At 37.6% G+C, this 26,325-nt stretch overlaps 1 protein-coding gene across 1 annotated transcript in view; it reads left to right on the top strand.

The window, feature by feature from the left end:
• Positions 1-4,312: 4,312 nt before the first annotated feature.
• LOC107689718 (GRAM domain-containing protein 1B-like) overlaps positions 4,313-26,325 on the top strand; it is a 38,527-nt gene continuing 16,514 nt past the window's right edge. The window contains exons 1-2 of the mRNA XM_016487851.1: positions 4,313-4,860; positions 6,616-6,693. Of these exons, the coding sequence (XP_016343337.1) occupies positions 4,496-4,860; positions 6,616-6,693 (443 nt within the window). The 5' untranslated portion in view covers positions 4,313-4,495. The remainder of the gene's footprint in view (positions 4,861-6,615; positions 6,694-26,325) is intronic.

The raw sequence follows: 26,325 nt of genomic DNA on the forward strand, positions 1-26,325 counted from the left end.
TGGTAAAAGGTGTTAATAATTACAAACCAGTGTTAATTTTGACAGCAAATTTTGATTTAGTTTTAGTCATAGTCTTTTGACTAAAATGCCATTTAGTTTTAGTCTAGTTTTAGTCGACTAAATATACAATTTTAGTCGACTAAATCTACAGTAAACTTAGTCAGCTAAAATATAATGGGTTTAGTTACAGTGTAATGCATTTATTAAGCATTTCTCTAAAATGTCCAAACTCATTATATAGGTTTGATATTAAGGTTTTATCATGATAGACAACAATTTAACTGCGGTGACACAACATGCCCTGCAATGGATGCAATGTACTGATACACGTTCTCCCTACTGTTTACAATCACTTAAGATGTAAACAACTGTGTTTACGTGAATACTCGTCAAAACGGACAATTCTACATCATTTTGTGTGTAATTCTCCGTTCATGCGACGCGAAAGAGTACTCGTGCGCTGTGAGAAATGCTTGTGTGTATGCTTCAGTGTCTGCGCTCAGTGTCTTTCAGTGTCTTTGCGTGAACATTTGGGCGGTGTTATGCAAATCTTCCCACATCGTGACGTAGACATGTGGGGGCGTGTCTTGAAATCGCATCATATGACCCCTTTAAAAAGCCACCGGTCCATTTTGTTTTTACTTTTTCTCGAACTCGATCGCACCAACTCTGCTCTAACGGCTGCCTGATAATTAGCTGCGGGACTAATCAGATTGCCCCCTAGTGGATGCCTAAAAAATTGCTAGCTCGTATTCATAATTACTCGAGTGTATGCCTCAGGGTCTCGCGCCCCACAGGTTGAAAACCCCTGGTGTAGTGAATGAATACATCAGGAACGTTATGGTGTGGTGAGGGAAAACTGTCACACGCAAAACAGACTGAAGCAGCCATCTGCCAAATAAATCCAGCATCCTGTGGCATGATGTTCCTCAGCCAGTTAAAGAGACTCCCCAAAGATAAAGCTTTGAAGCACATTACTAAGGGTTTGTTAGAAAATATTGGCATACTATAAATAAGTCAAAGACTTGTAGTGCAACAGAGTAAACAATATAATGAAAAGATGATTTTATGATTTTACCTCAGTAATGAAGGTGGTTGTACATTTTGATTTGCATTTCCCGCTGGCAAGATGTGTGCTAACCGCGCTTTTGGGTGGTACATTTTTAGAAGTATTTCTGGCTGTCAAGATGTACTTCTCATTTTTTACCTCAGTTTTAAATGGTTGTAGTACGTTCTTGACGAGTATTTCCGGCCAAAAAATGTTTGTCATATTTTTTCGTCATTATGGTTGTACATTTCTCAGACGTATTTACTGCTGTCAAGGTGTAGGCCTACTAGATTTTACCTCAGTAAATTGAACATTCTGACTCGTGTTTCCAGCGAACAATGAACGACGTTTTAACGTTAAAAGTAGTTCGTTTTGAGAAGGAAGTTCATTTCTTTAGACAAGCACGACAGTTTAAAGTGTCGCATATTTTGCGTTAATATGTTTCTCTTGACTGCTGCGGGCGACAAGGCAACCTCTTTTGAACGATGAGCCTGTACTGTACCGGCTGTTTTTATGCTGAGAGATCCGGGGCGCCTCAATCTCAGAGAGAGGGGAGATTGGCAGAGCTCAATCTGCGTATATGTCACATCCGATCGTTTTTGTTTTGTTTTTTTACCTCACAAATATTTGAATCACAAGTCTTATTGCTTTTATTTCGCTTATAACAAACCCAGTTCACGTTGTTCTGTAAAACAACATTTAATTTGTTTCTGCGTGACAACTCTCCCCTTCAATCGGAGTGGATTTGTCCGGGGGAAAAGAAACGTGAAGATCATAACAGAACAGTGTGGGAATAAACGCCGTAACGGTTTCTCATTCATTCCGGCTATCTAAAACGTAAAGACAACGACTGCATATTAAAAACGAAGGTTGTAGTTGTTTGAGATGTAAAAGGTAAGATTTTCCTCATTTCTGTATAGTGCATGTTTTCAACTTTTTATTTGTACCGTTAAGGATTGTTTACAGATCAATATACCATTTTAAAGAGAATTTGAAATCGTATTTTTTTCCACTTAAAACAATAAAGTATAGCATATTTTACAGGAAATATTGTTGTGCACTTTGGTATTGCAGAATGACTTTTAAACTTTGCTTTCTGATACAGTCTTTCTCTATAGTGCTTATGACTTGGTTTCTTGAGTAGCCTATCAAATGTGTCATCATAAATAATGCCACATAACAAGTCTTACAAAAAGTACTGTGGCAGTACTAAGGTACAATGATGGTAACAGATTGTAGTGCTATGGTACTTTCATAATACCATGTTAATTTGATATAAGTTATGGCACTGAAATTCGTGTACCACATTTTTACATGAAATGCCCAAGGTATTACTATTGTACCAGGTCCAAAAACCCTTGGTAGTGCCATGGTACATTTTATAAGTGAAGACAGGCATTGATACAGTCATAAAATATAATACATTTCACACCAAAATGTGATTTATATGCATTTTTAATGCATTGTGGTTTCTTAAATAACGGAAAAAAAAGTTAATGGCCTCATTTTAGAGCCTTTCTTACAGGAAGTTAAAAGTCAGATATGTACTGTACAGGTTATGGAGTGTGGTACGGTGTGCACCTTCCGGAGCCCCTCACCTGGGGAACATGGTAGGATTTGTTTTGTATATAATCTAAGAAGTCTAAGAATGCAGAACTCATATATTTGGCATTTACTGCTGAGGACATCTCCAGTGGAGCAGTAACAGGAGTGATCTAACAGTGTGTGGCAGGTTTCTAACCTGCCGTAGGGGTCAGTCAGCAGATTGTGTGATGTGTTGAGCAGCCAGATGGGCAGCCCGTGAGTGTGTCTGCTCTCAGTGGGCTGCGGCTTAGTGCACTTCCTGCTGTAAGATGAACTTGCTGGCATGTTTACGCCTGACTTCCTTATACACGCCTAAAGTGCAGTGCTACATGATGCCTGTTATATTAACACTGACACGCATGACTGGCTCTAAATTTTTTTAATTTGGGTCATATCCTGAGGAATCAAGCTTCCTAGATTTTTTCAGATAAGAATTGTTGTACTATGAAAACATACCGTAACTGACAGAACTCAAAACTTCCTCCACAGTGACAAAAGCTTTTTTTTTTTTTGTAACTTTGTAACAAAATACATAAATATGCACTACCGGTTTGGAATAATTAGGATTTCTTACATGTTTTTGAAAGCTTCTGCTCACCAATGGTTTATTTATTTGATCAAAAATAAAAATAATAATAGTACCTACTGTAAAATATTATTACAATTTAAAAAGAATAATTTTCTATTTTAATATAATATTAAATGTAATTTATTCCTGTGATCAAAACTGAATTTTCAGCATCATTATAGTCTTTGCTGTCAAATGATCCTTCAGAAATCATTCTTATATTCTAACTTGGTGATCACTTATTATCAGTTACTATTGTTTCCCAGTTATTACCAGTGGTTCTTATTATTGATGTTGAGTTTTTGCTGATTAATATTTTTTGTGATATATTTTTTCAGCTTTCTTTGATGAATAAAAAAAATGAAAAAGAACAACATTTATTTGAAATAGAAATCTTTTGTAACATTATACATGACTTTACTGTCACTTTTGATCGATTTAACCTGTCCTTGATGAATAAAAATATAAATTTCTTTATTATTATTATTTTAAGTCTTACTTTTTAAATAGTGGTGTATCACTGTTTTCACAAAAATAGCAGCAAAAGCTTTTCAACTTTGATAATAAGAAATGTTTATATATATATATATATATATATATATATATATATTTCACAAATGTATGTTAATTTCACAATGGTTTTTCAGTAATACTCCAGAGCAGAGCAGGAAAGAGCATGTGTGTGAGGGAGCAAAATATGTCATTTTTGCTACCTAATAGTGTCTGATTTGCTTTGCATGTTGTCCTTTCTGTGTAGTCTTTTCTGTAAAGTCCTAGTGTTTTGTGTAGATGATTATATGCACGCTCTGTCCACCTAGAACAGTGGTTCTCAAACACACCTGATTAAATCAAAACTATCCATTTTCAAATAAATAAATACATTATTTATGCACTTCTGCCAATCTTAAAGTAATAATGTGTGTTAATAAACTCTTAAATGCACAAATCTTTATTCAAAAATAAAAATAAAAACTTTAAACATAAAATATGATTCTAAATAAATCAATTTAAAATTAAACATACATTTTATGTTTTTAATTATTGCAATTTTCCAGTGTTTGATAACTGCTAACCTAGTAGATCCTATGACCTTCCTCTGACCTCTAGGGAGCTATGCTGGCTTTCTGGACAAAAGGTTTTTAAAGGAAATCTTCTATAAGTCCCAACATGTCAGCACTGAGCCATCTCACAGGAAGTGCTGAACTTAGCTCAGCCCAGGTGTGGACTCGCTGAGCTCTTTGATCTGCATCTGTACTTGGTTCTGGACTCATGTAAGACTGAGCAGAAGCAGAACCATGTCAGAGACCCTCCAGCTGCCCGCGCTGCAGATCCAGGGCCCGGTAGACGGGGAGTGCAATGGATGCGATGTGGATCCGGCCCTGTCCAGCTCGTCCAGCCCGTCTCTGCGGCGCAAGCGCTTTAAAATGCACCGTATGAAGAACGTCATGAGCGAGAAGGAGCAACTGGAGAAGGAACAACTTCAGCGTTCTGGGAGTAAGGAGTACCTGCAGCTTCCATCCATTGAGATCACGCCGTCCAGCGACGAGGATGCAGCGTGGTCGAGTTGTTCCACCCCCAGCGCCTCGCCCCAACGCAGACGCTTCCTCCTGCGCAAGTGGCTGAGAGGAGGCGAGAAAAAAGAGCACGGCAGTGAGAGCAGGTCTGTATGAGCACGAGACCGAACCCTCCTGCACTGCCTGATCTCAGCACACAAACACATCCATTCTCCATTCCCGCTGTCCATCATGATTAATGTGCACCACTTCATTTGAGTCTTCATGTGAGCTTGCTCTGGTACATTAGCCATAGCAGAAAACCTTTGTGTTTGTGTGTGCGTGAGTGTGTTTTTCCCCATTTTCTCTGGAGGGACTGAAGTCTCTGCTGTGACATTTATAGGCTGGAGGGAAGAACAAGCAGCCGCCTGCTGCTGCCAGGAATGCTGACAGGAGTTTGTCTGGGGACATCTTAAATATTCATGACTCTCGCTGGCTTTTAATAGACAAAAATACAACATGCAGTATATACTTTTCTGCTATGACCTAAACATTTACTTCAAGCAGCCTTAACAATAGCTGAAATTAGACTTGAAGTACATTACCAGTCAAAAGTATGGACACACTTGACTGAATTTATGATTTATGATCTTGATTATTTATAAACTATTAATTTATAAAATAGAAATAGCTGGAGCTCTTACAGAATAAAAGATTATCCTCCTCAATCAAGTGTATGTTTTTTTTTTGCATCCATTGCATCCCCATTGTTTTTTGAAAGAAGTCCCTTCTGCTCACCAAGGCAGCATTTATTTGATCAAAAATACAGTAAAATGTATTATTGTGAAATATTATTTCAATTTAAAATAACTGTTTTCCATTCTAATATCATTTGACAAAGTTTCATTTTCAGCATCATTACTCCAGTCATCAGTGTCACGTCATCCTTCAGAAATCATTCTAATATGCTTTTTTTGGTGCTCAAGAAACATGTTTTATTATTATCAATGTTGTAAACAGTTGTGCTGCTTAATGTTTTTGTGGAAACCATTTTTTTCAAAGAAAGTTTGTTTGAAATAGATTTGTAACTGTAAAAGTCTTTACAGTCACTTTTGATCTATTTAATGCATCCTTGAATAAAAGTATTAATTTCTTTAAAAAATGTGTTTTGTTTTATCACTGCATAATTCTCATACTTAAGTTTGTCGTTTCAGAAATTGCATGACTTTACTATTATTCTAAAATGTGGAAAATACTTCTAATACAGAATGAGTAGGTGTGTGTAAACTTTTAACTGGTAGTGTACAGGGAATTTAAGGTTAGATGTTTGACATGAATCAGTTATCAGCTGTGTACTGTAAGCTGTCAGGTGTTTGCTGGTAGAAAACCCTTTTAAATACACCAGTGTTTATCAATGTAGGGCTCTGGTGTGTTGATCTGTTAGGTTGTTTTCTCACCTGCTTCCTTTTCATGCAATATGAAAGAACTCAGGGAACCACTTCTGTGGTTGAATGCACAGGATGTTTTTCTATCATTTCTTTTCTTAAGTGTACTTTGCACACTGTACATGATAATCATGTCAAGGTTAACTGGTTAAATGCACGTATTGTGTTGTTTCAGTTTTATAACGCTCTTGTCAAATAGGACACTCTCTGCTGTCCTCTAGTGGAAAAGATTAAATGGTATCCTTAAAATGTCTGTTTAAGACACTTGATGGAAATTTGTAAACCGAGAAACACTAAACTGTCAAACTATATGCCCATTGTGTGTTGATCTTGTTTTTTTTTTGTTACTGTAATTAAAAGACATCACTGTGTGTCCAAACTCACCTTCTGTTGTCTCATTCTCAGTATGAGTGGACATCTGGTGTGTATGTGTGTATTTGTTATGTTGTGATTGTAATGTGACGCTCTGTGTTACAGCAGTCAGCAGAGCAGCCTGCAGAGCAGCCATGAGGAAGAGTCCACTCGCTACCTGAGCCCCAACACCCGCGACGACAGGTACACTGAGCTGCTTTGGATGTCATTGTCATTGTCAGTGGGTTTTACATGTTAAAGTACCTGGAAGCTGATTAATTGAGGCATTTATCTCACTCGTCTTATATTTATGCATTATGCTGCTCTCACCGTAGTTTACTTATGGTTCCAACAGAGGTCAGTGGTTGGTCAGCTCACAATCTGGCTGAATTTGTATGCTTGTAACTATTCACTTGTGATGGGAAAATATGTATTGTATGTGATATTTCCTTAAAAAGAATTTAATCTGCACACTCTTTATGTACTGCTTTCAGTGTACTGTAAATGTACTTTGTATGATAGCCTGATTCTGCCTAAAAAGCAAGAAACCTAAAAAGGTCATTTTGATTTTACTTCTTATAATTGCTACCTTATTTCTCATTATGGACCCTTTTCAGGAAGTTGTCATAGTTGGGTGAACTTCTGTAGTGGTGAATGGAAACTACCACAAATGTTTTTTGCATTACCATTTGCTCCAATAGCAAAAGAAAAAAATTCCACAATAGCATTTATATGATTTTCCAAAAGATTTAAAAAAATAAATTAAGAGATTGATTGCTGTGGTTAGAAGAGAGAAAGATGTCACATTTGCCATGACTCACTCCCTATAAGTATACATTAAAGGGGTCATATGATGCAATTTCAAATTTTCCTTTCTCTTTGGTGTGTTACAAGCTCTTGGTGCATAAAGAAGATCTGTAAAGTTGCAAAGACTAAAGTCTCAAATCCAAAGAGATATTCTTTATAAAAGTTAAGAGTCAACCACGCCTACCTAAAACGGCTCGTTCTAACATGCCCCCACATGTCTACGTCACGATGTAGGAAGATTTGCATAACGCCGCTCAAATGTTGTTCACGCAAAGAAAGGCGTAACTTTTATTCTCGCTGTAGTATTGTTGTTGCCGCCGCCGCCATGTCGTGAAGGCGCTGTGTGTTTCATTGTGAAAGCGAAACTACTTTGTTTGGCCTTCCAAAAGAGGACGATATCTGCTTCGTCATGCCTTGAGCTGATCCGTGCTGGTCGCTGAGGAAATACATCAACTTCGCGCTGTGGATCGCCGGATCGGCTTTCACCGTGGACGAAACGGAGTCCAGCCCGGGGTCATCACATGTGGTTGCCGCAAGCCCGCCGGACGCTCCTTCGTCGAATCCTCCAGCCTCCGCTCACTCTAGGCCACCGGCCGCCGCTTACTCTAGCCCACCGTGTGTTTCGTTGTGAAAGCGAAACTACTTTGTTTGGCCCCTTTAAAAAAAAAAAAAATTAAATATGAAACGCTTTATTATGTTTGTGATGTCATTACAATCTTTAAAAAGGGTCCATTGCAAGTTTATCAGTTTAATTCATGCAATGCAACTTTTCACTATTTATGTTAGTGTTATATCCCATAATGTTATTTTATTTAATATTTAATTTCCTCTTTTTATTTTTTACTCTGAGGTGGAAATATGCTAATCTGGTGTGTTTTATATGACACAGTTTGCGAATTCAGGGATTCAGCCTCTGTCGCTTGGTATTTTTTATTTTCTCATTTCAATCTTTGCCATTTCAGCAGATGCTGAAAATGTTGACATGATGTGAACTTCCTGCTGCTGGCAGCTGGTTTTAGTCTCAGTGTCGCTTCTCTAGAGTGGTTGAAGTATCTGTTTTTGGTGGTTCATGTTTTGCTTATGAAGTTGTTCTTCTTTCCGTGTCAAGTTCTGCATCTGTTGTCTGGTTTTGAATCTGACCACAGATCTCACTGTCTGTATTGTGCCATCTCAAAAACAACTCTTGCGTGTTTCACTTTCATGTGACAGTAGACCTGTAGAACAGCCCATTGCTTCTTCTGAGACCATATATTTTGTCATCATCTCAGAAATATCATGAACTAAACCAGGTGCGACACATTTTGAATCACCTAAGCAAGTTTTGTAGTGAAAGCTCAGATTTTTAGCTGCCCTCAAATGTTCTTGTTGAGCCCAGCTGGTCAGAGAACACGCCAATCCTCGTCTGAAATATCATATGAGCGTTTTTTCATCTCTAGGCTTCAGGCGCTTGTTCGTTGGTGCTTTTATTGGACCTCTTGGAACACTGTGTTCTTTCTTCTGTATTTATGAAATGTGTCTCGTGAACATCACTGCTTGTACATTCATTGATTTTGTGTATTGTTGCTATTAACATTCATGAGCATTATTTACCATGTGTTTGTCTGAAAAGAGGTCATTTGTGTGTTTGTGCAGAAGTGTGTGTGCATCTCCACACCTGCTAAAGTCAGTTTGTTAAAGTCAGTATGCACACAGTCGCCAGCAGCTCATTTTTGTGCACTCAGCAACCTGATTTCAGCTGATTCCTGAGCTTATCTTTAAATCAGTTTTGTGTTGTGACGTAAAAGCAGCTAATGCTCATTAAAGGTGATGAATGTTCAGTCTGTTTGTGTCCCGTTAGGCTGAAGTGATCACAGCAAAGTTCCTCAACTCTCATTTACACACATGCATACAGTGCATGCTCCCTTTTAGTTTGGCAGTATGAATTTTTAATTGAATTGGCCAGAATATTGAATTCAAATTTAAATTTGAATTTGCAAGTGTTTTATGACAAGACATGAATTGTCATAAATTTTTTTCATGGAATATACATTATTTCTGATCTGAACTAAAACTGTAAATACTGTTTACAATACATCAATAATTAACAGAATTTAAGTTTGATCACATGGTTTTCACTGCCTATAGAAATAAATGTTGACAATATTTATTTTCAATTAGTGTGTTAATATTATTAATGTAATAAAATTAATTTAGTAAAAATTTGTGCTGTCAAACGATTAATCGTGATTAATTGCATCCAAAATAAAAGTTTTTGTTTACATAATATATGTGTGTGTGCTGTGTATATTTATTATGTATATACAAATGCACACACATACAATATATATTTTGAAAATATTTACATATATTTACATGTATATATTTATGTACATATAATTTATATTATATAAAAAAAACTTTTATTTTGGATGCGGTTAATCGAGATTAATCATTTGACAGCACTAGTAAAAATGTATTATTCATAAATTAAAAATAATTCATATAATGCAATTCAGTATATGTGAATTAAACACAAATTTCCATAGATATTACATTTAAGATGCTAATTATGTACAGTAATTTCATCAAATGTTTCTGAAAATGCCCCAGTATGTGAATCAGAAATATCAGGGAATTTGTGATTTCCAGGCCTGGTTATGAAAAACAACTCTTATTACTTCTTGGAAATGTCTGTAGTGAATATACAATGTACTTTTTGTTGTTGTTGTTGCTAGTTTATTAGTCTAATATTTAATTGCCTTGAAGCTGTTTTACGTGCAGTCTCTATACAATGTGTTTTTCCCCCCATTAATCGGAAAAGACAAGGAAAATTTAGTAAAAAATTCAAAAGATAGTCAAAACCTAATAAACCAAACCCTTTAAACTACTTGAATGTCATATTGTTTGAATTCTACTTCCTACAATTTAAATTACAATTCTACATCCTACTTGCCAATTTGATGCAGGTTCATCCGAATCAACAGCCAAATGTACTCAGCTTATCACATCTGTGTTTCTCTGGTTTTTATATATTTATATGCATTTTTGGCCAGTAGCATGCAATCTCTTGTGTGTCTCTGAGACTTTGATGGTCATATTAGTGTCTCTGCTGGTGGTCTCACCACTGTCACACCTCAGGTGAGGATACAAGCTGTACTGATCCGCAGCACACACACTGAGAAAACGCAGGATCTAGGTCACCGCAGGACAAGACACGGCCCGCGCAGAGAAAGAGAGAGAGAGCGAGGGAGAGGAGAGGAGAGGAGAGGAGGGGGTGAAGTGAGTTCAGTAATGAGGAGTCCTCATCCCGCTAGGGTGTGTGTGAACCGTGTGCAGTTCTACATGAGTTTAGAGCATCATGGTTCAGAGCAGGACTTTATCATGCACCTCACCCGTCAAACTGGGCTGTCACCCACGGGTGTCCACGCTCAGGAAAAAACTGCACTTTCGCTGGGATCCGTGAGTACTTTTTTTGTTTTCGCCTCTAAAACGGCTCTTGAAAGGTGATGTATACAGACTGTAATTGGCAGGCAGAAATTCATGGTCAGTTGATCCAGCCTGAATTACTGTAGCAGATACGGTTTCCTGTGATCTATTGAATTACACTTTACGCTTTACGTAGAGACCTCGAGAGGACAGAAATTTGAACAGAACTCCTGATTATTCAATGTATTGATACATAAGCCATGTTTGTGTGGTAATAATTTGTTTTTCAGCAGTTTTGACCCGAAAGTCACATATTTGTGAATTATTTGCATTTTTAATGCCTTTTAATACACATTGTTTTATAATGTTTTGTAATGTTTTAAGTTCTCAAATAACTAGAAAATGCATTATTACAAATAATTATAATACATTCGTATTCTTGCTATGCCTTTTTAAATGTAAAATGCATTAAAAGCATGTGATCAGTTTAAAGGTGTAATATGTTATAATGTATGTAGACTTATGCATGAGGTTTCAATGGTTCACCCAAAAATTAATGAATTATTCTCTCCGCACTGTGTCATTTCAAATCTGTTTGTCTTCTGAGCATCATAAAAAGAGTAATTTAGCATAATGTACTGGACACTTTATTCCATGCAGTTACAGTGAATCGGCTTCAAGCTTCAAAAAGGATGCAGAAGTACCATAAAGTAGTCCATATGACTGAGGATTTCTGAAGTCATACAATACATTCTTAAAAATAAAGGCTCCAAAAGGGTGTTTGTGCAGTGATGCCATAGAAGAACCAGTTTTGGTTCCCCAAAGAACCTTTCAGTTAACGGTTCTTAAATGAACCATTTTGAAGAGCATTTCAAAAATCTAAAGAATCTTTTTCCACTTACAAAGAACTTTTTCTGCATTTGAAAGGTTCCATGGATGTTCAAGGTTCTTCATGGAACCATTGATGCCAATAAAGAATCTTTATTTTTAAGAGTGTACCATTGTAAATGATTGATCTTTGTGAATGAATCATTGAATCAGTGAGTTGAAATCAGTCCATTTTGTGAACAAATCATGCGGACTGTTTTATGAACTGGACTCATTGACAAGAATCTGATTCAAATTGAGCATCACTACTTCTCTCGTATATTCTTATTCCAAGGAACGCATGGGTAAATATAAAGCTTTTCAGAAAATGCAGACTTAAAATTAGTCAGAAAACTTGCAATGTAATGCACAATTCATACTGCTTGTAAGTTGTTTTACGGTGCATTTTTGGCATTTTGGAGCTTAAGAGCCCCTGTCTTCTTCACTTTCATAAATTGAAAAGAGCAGCCAGGATATTCTTCAGAAACTCTGCTTTTATGTTCTACAGAAAGAAACCCATACAGGTTTGGAATGACATGAGATTGAGTCAGTGAAGGCAGATCATTTTTGGTTGAAGTAGCCCTTTAACAAAGTGATGCTATACAGAATGAACGTCATACATACACACACACACATACACACACACACAGACATTTGAGTGAGAGGATGAGAGAGTGAAAGAGTCATGTCATATTCTTCTGGTCAACATGAGCTCAGGGTCACTGTGTCTCTGTCACAGTAACTAGACTAACTAGATCTGTTTCTCTTCAGTCACAAAGCTTTGATGAACACAGATGTGTGTGTGTGTGTGTGCGCGTGCACACACACACTAGTGTGCCTGTTCTTTAATTAGCAGTTGTTCAAGGTATTCAAGGTTCAACTTATTAACAAGGAAATCACTCTGCCCGCCTCACTCTCTATTCCTCTGTGTATTTAAGGTGAGATCAGACCTTGTACATTGGACAGGGTTTTTGTTTTGACATGATCAGCAACATTCTGAGTTGCCCTTTTTGCTATAGTTTGTTAGGAAATGCTTATGCTGCAAAAGAAAAGTGCAGCGAGCCTATAACAGGAATCATACATTATTCACTGCTTTCTCTCCCTAAGAAAACTTCTTTCTATATTTAACATTTCATATTTCCTAACAACGATCATGTAGTTGTTTACAGATACCGTGGCCACAAAAGGTGTTTGCATGCTAAGCTTTTAAAATGTCTGAATGTTATTAGGCATTTTTACACAGCTGAGTTGGGACTGCTCAGTGCCTGCTCAAAATTCAGTGTAAATGTGCAATGCATTAAAACCAGACTGAATTATGCCTATTCTGTCCCACCTCAGCCTCTAGTATCAAAATATACGGTTTTAATTGCTATGTAAATGCATTTATGCCACCTCTAAGCAGCATTAAACAATCTGTGTAAAAACACCTAAATGCCAATACAGAAGCACTTTTGCGCCAGGGTGGCAATTTGGCAATTGGCGTCTTTACGCAGCCGAGTTAAGGCTGCTCTGTGCCTGCTCAAAATTCATTGTAAAGGTGCTATGCCGCATCAAAGCCAGACTAAATTATGCCTGCTCAGACCCACCTCAGCTCCTAGTATCAAGTTTTACAGTTGTAATTGCTGTGTAAATGCATTTATGCCACCTCTGAGCAACATTAAACAGTGTTGTATGTGTAAATACACCTAAATACCACTTCAGAAATGCTTCTGTGCCACCTTTGCAGTGTAAATGTGGTTCTAGGTAACTAGATAACAGGCCAGCTGGCATTATTTTAAAAAAGTGATTGCACAATCACACTTTTAAAGAAAAACATTTTATGAGGTTTTAGGTTTGTTGGTCTGAAATGTTTTAACACTAGTTATATTGTTTGAAACGAACACAGTATTTGGACAAATTCTGGTTGGCATGTTAGTGGAACATGTTCATAGTTCAACTTCCTATGTTGAATTGTTAACCTGTGGTCATTGGTTTGTTTGCATCATTTGCATCAAATACTTGATGGGGCCACTGTACACACTGTATATCAAAACTTATAGTAGATCAAGTGGTTCAGATTTGTTCAGTGCTCAGACTGTTTTCTCAGTGCCATCAACATGGTGGCTGTCAAAATTGTTGTAGGATGTGAAAGCACATTATTGCTTGACATTGTTCCTGTAATAATGTGTCAATGTGCTCAACATGTTCTGGTTGCCTCAGTTGTTCTTGTGTTCTTATTTAATTGGCCAGATCCCTGTGAAGGATGTGCAGGCCATCTTTCATCTGAGATTAGACAGAAACCTGCAGCAGCAGTGTCCTGTTACCAGAGCTGATGATTCATCAGAGAACTGCAGACTGATGTTATCTAACACCCCAATCAGATACTGCTCTCTCGCTCTCTCTCTCTCTCTATCTCGCTCTTTCTTTTCCACTGAGCTGTAAACGGAGTCCCGTCTCTCATAGTAAGCACATGTGCACTTCTGACTTCCCGTTAAACTGACTCTTTCCTCAGCCATACGTAAGCTGAGTCCTGTCTGGACATCTGTCTGTCTGTCTGTGGACACTGAGTTGTTTTACTTGCAGATTAAACTAACTCTCAGAGTCCTTTGGGTTCTTTGTCAGGAAGAGTGGGCCGTATAGAGCCAGTGAAAATAGGTCATGAGTGACTGATTGAGTTCTCCTTCCTATGTGGGATTCACCAGTGCTGCTGTATAAATCTCAGTAAAACACCAGAGACCTCAGTGTTTGCATCATAAATCATCTCCTCAGTAATCTGTGAGGTATGAGTAGATCTGCATGGAATCTGCACTCAATTCCACATATTTCCATAGATTTTGAGCACAATTCAACAATTTGTTAATAAAGTTGTACACATCTGTAAATCTGCCCTTGTGAAAAATAAGTGCATTTAAGTATACTTTTATAAAGTGTACTTATTGCGGAAATAATATACTTTAAAAGAACACACAAGTGCAAATTAAATATGTTATTTTCGCCGCTTAAATACATTGTATTTGTAATTAATTTCAAATGTATCACATTTTAAAGTTATATTAAATGCAATAAGTTGAACTTTTGAGTGATTTTTTTAAACCACTTAAGTGGGACTTTTTAGTACATCTTTATATGTACAATTATATGTTCATAATTGCTTCTAGTGTCTTTAAAATATGGTTAAAGTGTACTATTAATGTACTGACAAGCAATTAATGTTAACTAAAATATACTTTAATGTCAGTTAACAATACACTTAAGCAGGGGCGTAGATTACGCGGGGGATGCGGGGGACGTGTCACCCCCCCCACACTTTTAATATCATGTAAATTCGTCCCCCGCACTTTTTCGGGCAAGTGTGTTCGCATAGAGGTTTTCAAGAGCCGGTGTGAATAAATATAGATTTAAATTAAAAGAGACAGGATAGTCTGTGCATGATCTGATGTTTTATTCGGACCCAGAATAAGGCGAGATGAACATCGCGGAGCGCTAAACACACATGCAGTGTATGTTTCATTCATACTCGTAGCCGGAGGGCGCTCTCGCGCAGAAAGTCCTAAACTATTCTGCCTTATGTGATAAAAAAAGTGTTTGTAGTATTTATATTTTATATATTTTTTATATTTATAGTTACAGTTATAAATAAGAATGTAGTACTGTGAGTCTGTGGAGCTTTCTGCATATATAATCATAATTGTACATATTTCATATTTTAATATTTTAAAGCATTTTTAAATAAATGAGTTTTAGCTGCAAGTAATAGTGTATTTTCAGTTAGTTTGCCATAGTTATCTTTTCCTCTTATTTTTTCTCAACAATCAGTGCGAAAATTATCAGTGCGGTTATGAGTCACAAACTGATATTCCACGCCAATTATTAGGACAATATTTTGCCTTGGCATCAGCTAATAACCGTTTCAGTTTGGCAAGTTGTTGTTCCCTCTTCATCGTAAAACTCTACCCACAGCCTTGTCAATGCATAATAATAATAATAATTTATAAATTTTTGTGTACATTTTCAGTAAAAATTGTATAAAATAAGTGATCATTTTAATAATTTTGCCCTCATATTGGAAATAAGTAATATCTTCTAACCCTCTGAAATCTTTTCAGTGGTATAATAATCTGTGTTGTTTTTGCTAGTCAGGGTTGTGTGCAGTGCTTGGGTTTGTTTCTGTTTGTGTGTGTGTGTGTGTGTGTGTTTGTGTGTTTGTGTGTGCGCGTGCATGCAGGGATTAGCTGCCTCACTTCACTTCTCCAGTACACTCACTAACCGAGCCTGACAGTCACCTCATCACCTGACCCCTCACGCTCTCTTCTCATTGGCTGGCTCCTGTCAACCTCCATGTGGCAGTGAGCTCGGTGATGCTGAGGGGGCGGGGCTATGTGGCAGCTCTCGGAGGCCGTTGGGCTGCGGGGCTAAACATAGCAGGACTGGACCCGCAGAAATAAACTCCAGCCTCCACTGGCCCGGTTCCGCAGGCCCACTGGAGCCAGAGATCCTCATCTGCGCTTCCCCACTCAGACCCCCAGAGACCCAGCAAGGGCAAAGGAGCATGTGCAACCAATGACGCAACCGATTACATGTGCAATGCTGATATTTCACATCAGCACTGACCTTCACTGAACGCTGGGAAATTCTAGAAGCACTGCCAATGAAACGATATAATTTAAAAAGATTTTTCCATATTTGAACATATTCCTTATTTGGACATCAACCGCCTTTGGGACAAGTATCACGTCTCAGATCATATAAGAATCAGAATATGGATTTATGAAAGGATAATAAAATAAATAATGTAATTAAATCCCAAGGTGGAGTGAACATTGTCCGTTTTTAATTTTATCTAATTTTGTCCACACAAACCTATATTGTGCATTTTATTTCCAGATGAAATTGTGTTTTAGACAGCATGCAGTGTGTTCACATTCAGGGCCTGTGATGGTGCTGTCCATTCAGCACCACAGTGACAAGCACTCACTCTGATTGGCTAATACTGTTACAGGGACTCATTCTCTGCATAATTGGAAAATGGGAATTATATGGCTGTTTTTAAGGTTTAATGGATGTGTTTAGCAATCTTTGTAAATGGGCATGTGTGCTGGTCATTTAAGAAGTATCATAGTACTTTGATACTATGCCAACATGCTAACTATGACAATTACATTGCCAACAATTGCTCTCCCTGGTCTTGCATCAAATCATTAACTCTCATTGAAAATCACTTCTGGTTATGCTGATGCTGCACTGTCAGTTTAAACACTCCTTGTTAGGGATGCAACTATGCACCCTTAGCTGGTTGAAAATCAATACAAATATGTGACAATTTAAGTCGGTTGAAATTTTAAACAAATCACGATACAGTTGGGGGTGGGAGTTTATGTGAATGTACATGAGAAGTTTAGATGGTATTTTCTTTTCACCTTGCCATTTTATAATGCATATTAAAGTAGTGTTCATAAGCGCAGCGCTGCTTTGTTTACAGCGGTAATCAAGAAAACACTATATTGCTGCTGTTCCATAAGCGCCACCTGCTGTCAGAGAGTGAATTTGCATTTTCAGCCCATCTTGCTGTTTTTGTTTCGTGCAGATGTTTTATGTAGTATAGTTAAAAATATAGTAAGACCATTCTGGTTTTTCTTCAAGTTTCGAAATTATTCAATTCAATTATTAAAAACGTTGTTTGGATTGTGATTAAAATACAGCGGTTGCCTGTAATTTTAAAGGAAAGAGCACAGGCAAAGCCTTAGTTTGTTTATATAAAGAGATTTCTTTCATTTGTGTTATTTATTTGATTTGGGGTTTGTTTTAAAATGTCAAATTAGTTTTGTTAGAAACAACTTTCCTAGCCACTAAAATAAGAGGGAAATGATAAGTTAGAATACTATTCATGCCCAAAAAAACTCAATTCGAACCCTAAAATTTTATTGGTTGGTATAAATGTTGTTTTAGGACCAACAAGGATATTGATTCAGGAACACGTCATACTTTGCAAAATCATGGTCACTGTATTTAAGAGTATTTGGAGACAGTGACTCAGCAGTGTCTTGTCTTTTATACTCAGTCAAATCAAAACGTCACATCCCTCTGCAGTGAACACTTCCATTGCTCTTTACTGGCAAATACAGCCTAAACGCATATCACAGTTTAACAGACGTTTATGTGTTCAGACAGCTTGTGAATGTTTCGATGACCTCTGTGTCGATGGGATCAGGGAAGCGTTGCTGGCCTGTACACGTGACAAGATATTTGCCATAATATCAGCAGTGTGTGTGTGTGTGTGTGTGTGTGTGTGTGTGTGTGTGTGGGGCATATAGCAGTTCAAACTGGAATAGAACAAGACACCAAACAATTCATTTCTCTCATCCTCTCTCACACACACACACACACACACTCTGTACGCAGTGTTTACCGTCCATCTGTATTAAGGGATTAGAGGACCAGCTGTCGACTGCCTCATAGTCCCTCACACACAGAGCAGCAGTGAGACCGGACAGGAATCTCTTTGAGTCAGGAAGGAAGCAGGGGGGAGTGGCCTGAAGGATCTGAGCATGCTCAGTGAGCGCCGGATTGAGACGAGAGCCGCTCATGCCCTCATCTGCAGGAAGAGAGAGAGAGAGGCTGCTGCATTTCAGAGAGGTGCACATGAGCGCTTCACACACAGGATGTGGAAGTATGGCTGGCCCTGCACTTTCATGCAGAATGAGGCATTCTGAGTCGGGCTGATCGCCTGTGCTTGGGATCACCCAAACCCACCCGGATTAACATCCTGCTCGGGATGCCTTGGGAAAGGCGGCCCGTGAAATGGGAAGATGACACTGTGGGATCAGGACAGCCTGTACTGCACTAATGAAAGGCTTCAAGCTCGCCTGGTAAGATAGACGGGCAGATGCCAACCGGTCTGTCAAGGGCCTCTCCTCTCTGTGCAGTGCTCGTTTGTGTGTACATCTTATTTTAGTGTCGCAGGAAAGAGATTTTGGCTTGCCATGCTCATTCTAAACACCTGCATTGTGCGGTATGCGCTCTGAATCTGTCGCTGTCAGAGATCTGCAATGACGTATTAGTGTCCACTTGTTTACATCAACCAAGTACAGCTACGACTTGGTCTGATGACTGAATTCATTCTCCATAACTCCGAGCGATTGGCAGTCTCACAGCTGAGGCTGAGATGGTTGACTTTAATGTTAAACTTTTAATGGTTATGTAACAGTGCCCTCTCAGATGACAGAATGATTAGATAGTGGATAGTGGAAGCTTATTTAGGAGCTCTGAGTTCAGAACAGACTTAGTCTTTGAAGTGATAGTGACAGTGCAGTTTTCATGTGATAATTTCATATTCTTTTTCATCTTCTTTTCTCGTTTCATGTATACACTGCTGCATGTGAACAAAACAAAATGTCCTAGTGTGCTCAAAGTTATTTGTGATAAAGGAGCTAACTGTGTGCTAAAAATGTGGAAAATGGTTAAAAATTGCCCATTTATGTCATGTTTTTATTATGATGCAGTCACTTGATTAAAGAGTTTTAATTTAAACTGTGTTTTAACATTGAACTGTGTCTTGGACACATTTTTGTCATTTGTAATGCAGTACTGTGTGTTTAAAGTCACAAACATGCTAAATGCAAATGTTTGGCAATTATGTTATGGTGCAAATCTGTTCCATATCAGATCAGAAGTTGATAAAGCTTGTTTATAAAGAACTTGGTGTTAAGATCTTGAGTCTTATCTGAGCTTGTGTTTCGATCTTGTTCTCCTGAGACATTTAAAAATCATATAAGAAAAAAGAAAAAAATCTCCACAGGGGAAAAAAAACTATTTCTGACAAATTAAAGGTGATAAAACCTCAAACACAGGTAATCAAGACATCTTTATCGTAAAGAGAATTTGCAAGAAATGTGCTGCTGGTTTTATATTAAATGTAATATTTGTTGACTTAATAATAATATATATGTGCATATATGTACATTTAGTTATTATTTAGTTCATTAAAATGCCATTAAATAGCTTGGCCACTAGTTCTGAGGTTTCCCAGACACTCCCCCTGTCTGCCATTTGTTAAAAAATAAACAGTCCCGCCCCAGACTTACATCATCAGTTGATGGAAATTAGACCAATACCTTGGTTTTCTTATATATACCATGGTATTGAATGACTCGTATCCATCTTATTTTGCAACACAGAAGTATTTTCTGTGAATGTATGAGACTTCTGATTCGTTTGCTGCTGTAAAGCCGGAAACACACTGCACGATTTTCGGCTGACCCAGACGAAAGATTGGCATCGTGAAACAATCGCTGTGATTTCTGTGATCGTGGTTCCTAATCGGTGGTCCTGTGTCATACAATGAGGGAGTTTCAAAGACGGCCGTTGTCACGGTCTTGCGACCAAAGAAAGCCTACGATAATTTTCTGAGGGTGTCAGAAATACAGCATGACCATCGCACAGTGTGTTTGCTGCTACGATCCACGTTTACTGACCAACCAATAAAAATGCGAAATGAAATCAACGCGACATGGCTAAAACATTAAACTGCCTACCCCAATGCCTTCCTCTTTCGCCGCTTTTTTTTCAGCACACACACATAAAACTACAACTGCTAAAGTGTGATTCATCATGCTCTTTTTGTTTACCACTAGCGCATGCTGATGACACTTTATTCGTCTATAGTAACGTGCGTCGTATCATACGAGTCAATAGGTGTCATCGTACAGTCTACACACACATCGCAGCCAAGTTTATTTGATCCATGTCGCACAGTGTGACATGCAATGATCTTATAGTATTGCTAAAATCGTGCAGTGTGTCTCCGGCTTAAATAAATATCTTGAAGAATAACAAGTGCAGTAAGCAGTTAAACTATTTGTGCTACAAACCAATGTGTTTAGGATTATGACAATACATTAAAACAATATGATAAGAAATACCAGTTTGCAATATTAAGCAGTATAATGAGCTGTTTTATACAGCTAAAATAACTGGTAGCAAATGACACCAGAAGCCACGCACATTTAAGTTACAATAGCTACACCTGCTCTTTCGTTAAAAATAAGCAAAAACAATTACTATAGTACATGTCAAAAGAGACAAGATATTACCATAATATGTGTTATAAAAACATGGAATAACTGTGTATTTTTTTGTAGGTGGTTTATCTTCAGTTTTACCCTTTACTGTTGTATCTGTACAGATTTCTGCTCATTAGCCGCTCTGTGGTAACAGTGTGGACAGTCTCAGCATCTGTGTGCTGCTGTGTCCTCCGGTGGGACTCTTGCTCCCAGCGCTGTTAAATGAGCACTGCAGAGTGTGTCCTTGGATCGGGGCTCTCACTGTGCCCATCTGTGTGTGTTTACTGCAGCGAAATCCAAGAGACATGTTGATATACAATTATGAATCCCTCATGAAAGCTCATCAGAGATTTACTACTCTTCTTGCTATTTTGTTTACTTTTATATGATTTAAAAAAAAATAATAATCCTGTTTGATAATCCAGATTTATAGTGTCTGTTTAGTAGAATACAGTATAAAGATAATTTACGTCCTAAGGCAGATGTGGTCATATGACCAGCTCCCTCTCTAGTGTAGTCTGTCACAGTCGAAGAATGCTATTGAGTTTCTGTTATACTGCACAGTATAGACTGCATACTGTTAAAAATTGTGTGTGTGTGTAGTATGGAATGAAAAACATATCTGATGGTGGTATGCTACATTATGTGTTGACAGATGATCAGACTGTATGGTGTCCAATAGTTGTTAACTCTAGTAAAAGGTGCAGTATGTAATATTGTATATTCATGCAGGTTTGCCAGATTGATGACAAGCAACAGGAAAGAACGAGCGTAATTGACAATGGAAGGCAAGAAGTTGAGTTGATTTATTCACATTTTAATACTCCTCTAGTCACAGAGCTTTTTAGATGGATACCGAGGAGTTTTAGTTTTTTTTTTTTCTGGGTAGAATCTGTGATCTCTGACCCAGTTTGATTGAAAGCTTCCATGGCTGCAATACGCTGTGTTTTCCACCAACCGGGGGGTGTCAAAACCCTATTGGGCAAACTGTCAGTGGGCAGAATCACACAGACGAAAACAAAAACAGACATTCCGAAATGGAATATTGTTTTTTGGAAAAACAAGATTGTGAACTTGGCATGCTTCCTAAATATCTGCAAACACTTTAAGGTTTTTTATGCTTTACTACTGACAAAAAATTACAGCACTTGTAAAAATGTCTTTTTGCAGTTGGATCAAATATTAGGACACAAAATACATTTTTATTATGGTTGATTCCTTATAGTTCATTATCTCATGGGATTTAGAGGTCAAGTGCATTGCATTGTGGGATACGCTATTCCAAGCAGGGTGCTGTGATGTATACTGTACATTTTGGCAGTTGTACAATAGTAGGTCTGCTGGGTATTCTATGCATACAAAATGTTTCATGCTTTTCACAGTATGCATACTGTTGGGTATAATGCTTTTTTTTTTTTACAGTAAAGATGGGCTGTTTGTTCCAGTTATGTTTGTGTTTTGTTCTCTGTGGTGATTTGTTGCAGTAGCCCAGCTGAAAAGCATTGCCATGTATTACACTGCCCTGACTGAGCAGATTACAGGCCTGTAATACACCTATTTTAAGCAGAGATGCACTGTCTCTCTCTTTCTCTATCTCTGATTCAGTGTAGATCAGACTAGTTTGATTTGATTCACACATTTATGGTTTGATTTGATCTTTGTTATTTTTATTGTCTTTTTCCTGTCTCTCTGTTTCTGCTATATTGTGATTGCGAATCACCTGATTATTCATGAATTATGATTATGATAAATTATACTCTAATGTAATGTTGTTGTTTACACCTGATCTGATTTTGCACTGATTTCACTCAAATGTGTATCCAATTCTCATCTGATTTAATTCTGATCTCATCTGACACTGATATGATTTGAGTGATCTAACTGAATCATGATCTGATGCAATATTATCACCTTAAACTGGACAGATGACAGTTTAAACAGACCTTTCTGATCTTATTAGACTCTCATCTAATCATAACCTGATTTTGCCTCTGGTGTAATATGCATATACAATCAATACAGTCAAATGTTTAGAGTAATTAAAGGGGTCATATGATGTTGCTAAAAAGAACATTATTTGGTGTATTTGGTGTAATGAAATGTGTTTATGCGGTTTAAGGTTCAAAAAACACATTATTTTCCACATACTGTACATTATTGTTTCTCCTCTATGCCCCGCCTTTCTGAAACGCGTCAATTTTTACAAAGCTCATCGGTCTGAAAAGCGAGGTGTGCTGTGATTGGCCAGCTATCCAGTGCGTTGTGATTGGCCGAATACCTCAAGCGTGTGACGAAAATGTTATGCCCTTACCATACTGTCAGGCCGTGTTGTTGTCAGGCCAGATTATAATGACTTATACTGTCTTTTGCGCGTTGCGTTACATCGCGCCGCGTAAACATAAAACCATGTCTGCATTTGTGATCGGAGAAATGACAAACAACAAGCGCTACTCTACACTGCTCAAAACTCGTGTTTGAATCGTCAGTGGCAAATTCTTTAAATGAAAACATACTTACAGTCTGTGAGTCAGAACAGCCGGCATTGTAGTCTACTCTTCCAGGATCAGGAAACAGTCCTCCATAATATGCGCTGCACACATCTGAATATTTGGGTTGAACTGTTCTGGAACAGTGTTGTAAATACAACTTAACCACTGATTTGTAGTCGTGTCCTCTTTTGGAAGGCCAAACAAAGTAGTTTCGCTTTCACAACGAAACACCCGGTGGGCTAGAGTGAGCGGTGGCTGGCGGGCTTGAGAACGGGGCGGCCAGCGGGCTTGCGGCAACCACATGTGACGACCCCGGGCTAGATATTTGTCCTCTTTTGGAAAAAGCCGATCCCGAAGTTGATGTATTTCCTCAGCGTCCAGCAGGGATCAGCTCTAGGCATGACGAAGCGGATATCGTCCTCTTTTGGAAGACCAAACAAAGTAGTTTGTAACACTCCAAAGAGAAAGGAAAAATTGAAATCGCATCATATGACCCCTTTAAGATGTTTTAATGTTTTTGAAAGTCTCACCAAGGCTGCATTTATTTGATCAAAAATGCAGTAAAAATATTAATATTGTGAAATAGTATTGCAGTTTAAAATAACTGCTTTCTATTTTAATATGTGTTGAAGTGTAATTTATTCCTGTGGTGCAAAGCTGAATTTTCAACATTATTACTCCACTCTTCAGTGTCACATGATTCTTCAGAAATCATTCTGATATGCTGATGTGCTGCTCAAGAAACATTTCTGAACAATGTTGAAAACATTTGCTGCTTCATATTTTTGTGGAAATTGTGATACATTTTTTAAAGATCTCAAGAAACATTTCTTATTATTATCAGTGTTGAAAAGATTTTGCAAAAGATTTCTATTTTAAATAAATGCTGTTTTCAAGTTTCTATTCATCAAAGAATCCTAAAAACAATTATTATAGTTTTCCCAAAAATAATAAGTTCATTAAATTTACGCTAAAGTAGCTGAGCACCAGTTATATTGATAATAACTGAACACCAAATCAGCATATTAGAATGATTTCTGAAGGATCATGTCACAATGAAGACTGGAGTAGTGAATGACTGCTGAAAATTCAGCTTTGTCATCACAGGAATCCATATTTTTGCCTCTTTTATCATCCACCAAATAAAAAAACTGTAAGTCTCATTGTTAAGAAAATTAACAGTACATTGTTCATCAACAAGACGCAGGATTTGAGGCATCATGCAATATGCAATAGTAATATTGGTAACAATACAAGTTATACAGTCCAGAATGTATGTGTGTGCAGAATATGCTGGCATATGCATCGCAGGAGCGGACAGAGAGTGAGAGAGGGGAGTGGTGTGATTGGACAGGGGGAGGGGTAGAGAGCCAGAGACTGGCTTGTTGACGTTCAGGCTGCTGACGCAAGTGGTTTCATTCAAGAAATCCATGAATATTAAATCAACCCCTGCCACCACACTGCGCCGCACAGCAGCCGTTTTTCACACCAGCTCACCGTCCTCCTGCCCCCGCTGACCCTGACTTAATAATAGCGAATGACTAATGGGACCTCAGAGGAAACGACCATGCAGAAGAGTGAAAAAATGAGAAAGCTTGCTTGAAAAAACAGGGATGCTGGATTCAGAGGTGATAAGCTCCGCCTCCTCTTTTCCTCCTCTCTCATCACATCACTCCATCCTCACACCGCAGCCGCACTGAATGAATGAAGCCGAGCCCAACGCTTTCGCGTAGTCCCTCATGGCCACCAGGTTTGTCTGTGTGTAATTTTTGCATGAAAATCATGAAGAGAAGTCATAGTTTTTGCATTTGCATGATGGGCAGTCACACTTGACATGTCCATTAGCGACAATTTCCAGTATTTTAGTTCTCACAGATGCTTTTGCCACCTTGCGATATTTAATAGAGTATTTTACCAGCAAATAAAGGCATTTTTCATCCCATTCCAAGCCTTTTTATTAATTACTCCATTAAATATTGCAAAGTGGCAAAAGCATCCGTGAGCTGGATGTTTTTATAAGAGTATCTGATATGCGCCATTTAATCAGGGCAATGCATCGCATTTGCTGCATGTAGCGAGCCTTTTTTTGCATCACATAGGAGTGTTTTCACCCCTTCAACGAGTGTGAGAAAGATGTTTATCACTGCTTTTTGCTTTCTGTGACGTGGGCTAGCCGCTAGCGTGAGAGAGGTTTTTTGTGTGAAAACTGCATTCACACATACAGATGTGAATATGCCTCTGTAGTCTGTCATTAGGCCCCTCATGAGTGCCGATATGACAGGTGAGAGGTAAGGAGAGCCACATAGCCGCCCACAACACCAGCTTTTTTCTATAGAGTGTTTGATAAAGACCTTTTATCACTTTATCAGCATGAAGAGAGAGAATCTCTTTGGCACGTGTGTGTGCTTCAAGCTCTCGCTAACATCAGATGCTGGACATGATGGACGAGGCTTTTGTAAAAGACATGTTTTGAATTAATCACTAGCTTTTTTTTTATTCACACACTTTATTTTAGTATCATTGAGATACTATTATAGTTTTTTAATTAATATTTGGAATTTGAGTTTTTATTTACATATTTTTTATAATTATGTTTATTGAATTGTAATTATAGCACAAATATAACAACCATCAAAAAAAGGTACACACATAGCTCAGATTTGTAAGACAGGAATAGTTCATACATAATAATAAAATTATAAAAAAGATGTAGATGAGCACAAAGAAAATTCAATGTAAAGAGAATTATAAAATTATGATATTCCTATAATAATTATGTGGTGTGTTTTCATTATGTTATGTGTATTCATTTTTAGTTTAAATTATTTTAGTTTAGTTAAACTAAATGAAAATGAGAAATGTGGCCTTGTCAACTAGCTGAAATATGTGTTTGTAGATTCTATATTATTATAGTTAATGTTTCTTTTATTTCAGGAAATATATTTTTTATGGTTTTAGTTAACTATAGTAATCCTGGTGAGTAGCATATAGACTTATAATGTATATTTTTAAATTGATCAGTAATTTATCAGTCGATATTGAGTATTTAATTGTGCATGCTTGTTTAGCATGTTTTTACATTTTACATGTTTAGCTTTTTTTTATTTTTAAATATCACAGTTTTCAGACTGTGCATTATAAAGTTGTGATGCTTAATTTCACCTACGGCACTTAAAAGGATTTATTTTAGTATTTAGACTACTTGTTTAGATTTTTATTATGGAATTTAA

Source organism: Sinocyclocheilus anshuiensis, unplaced genomic scaffold (genome assembly GCF_001515605.1).
Source record: "Sinocyclocheilus anshuiensis isolate Anshui unplaced genomic scaffold, SAMN03320099.WGS_v1.1 scaffold393, whole genome shotgun sequence".
Taxonomy (NCBI): Eukaryota; Metazoa; Chordata; class Actinopteri; order Cypriniformes; family Cyprinidae; genus Sinocyclocheilus; species Sinocyclocheilus anshuiensis.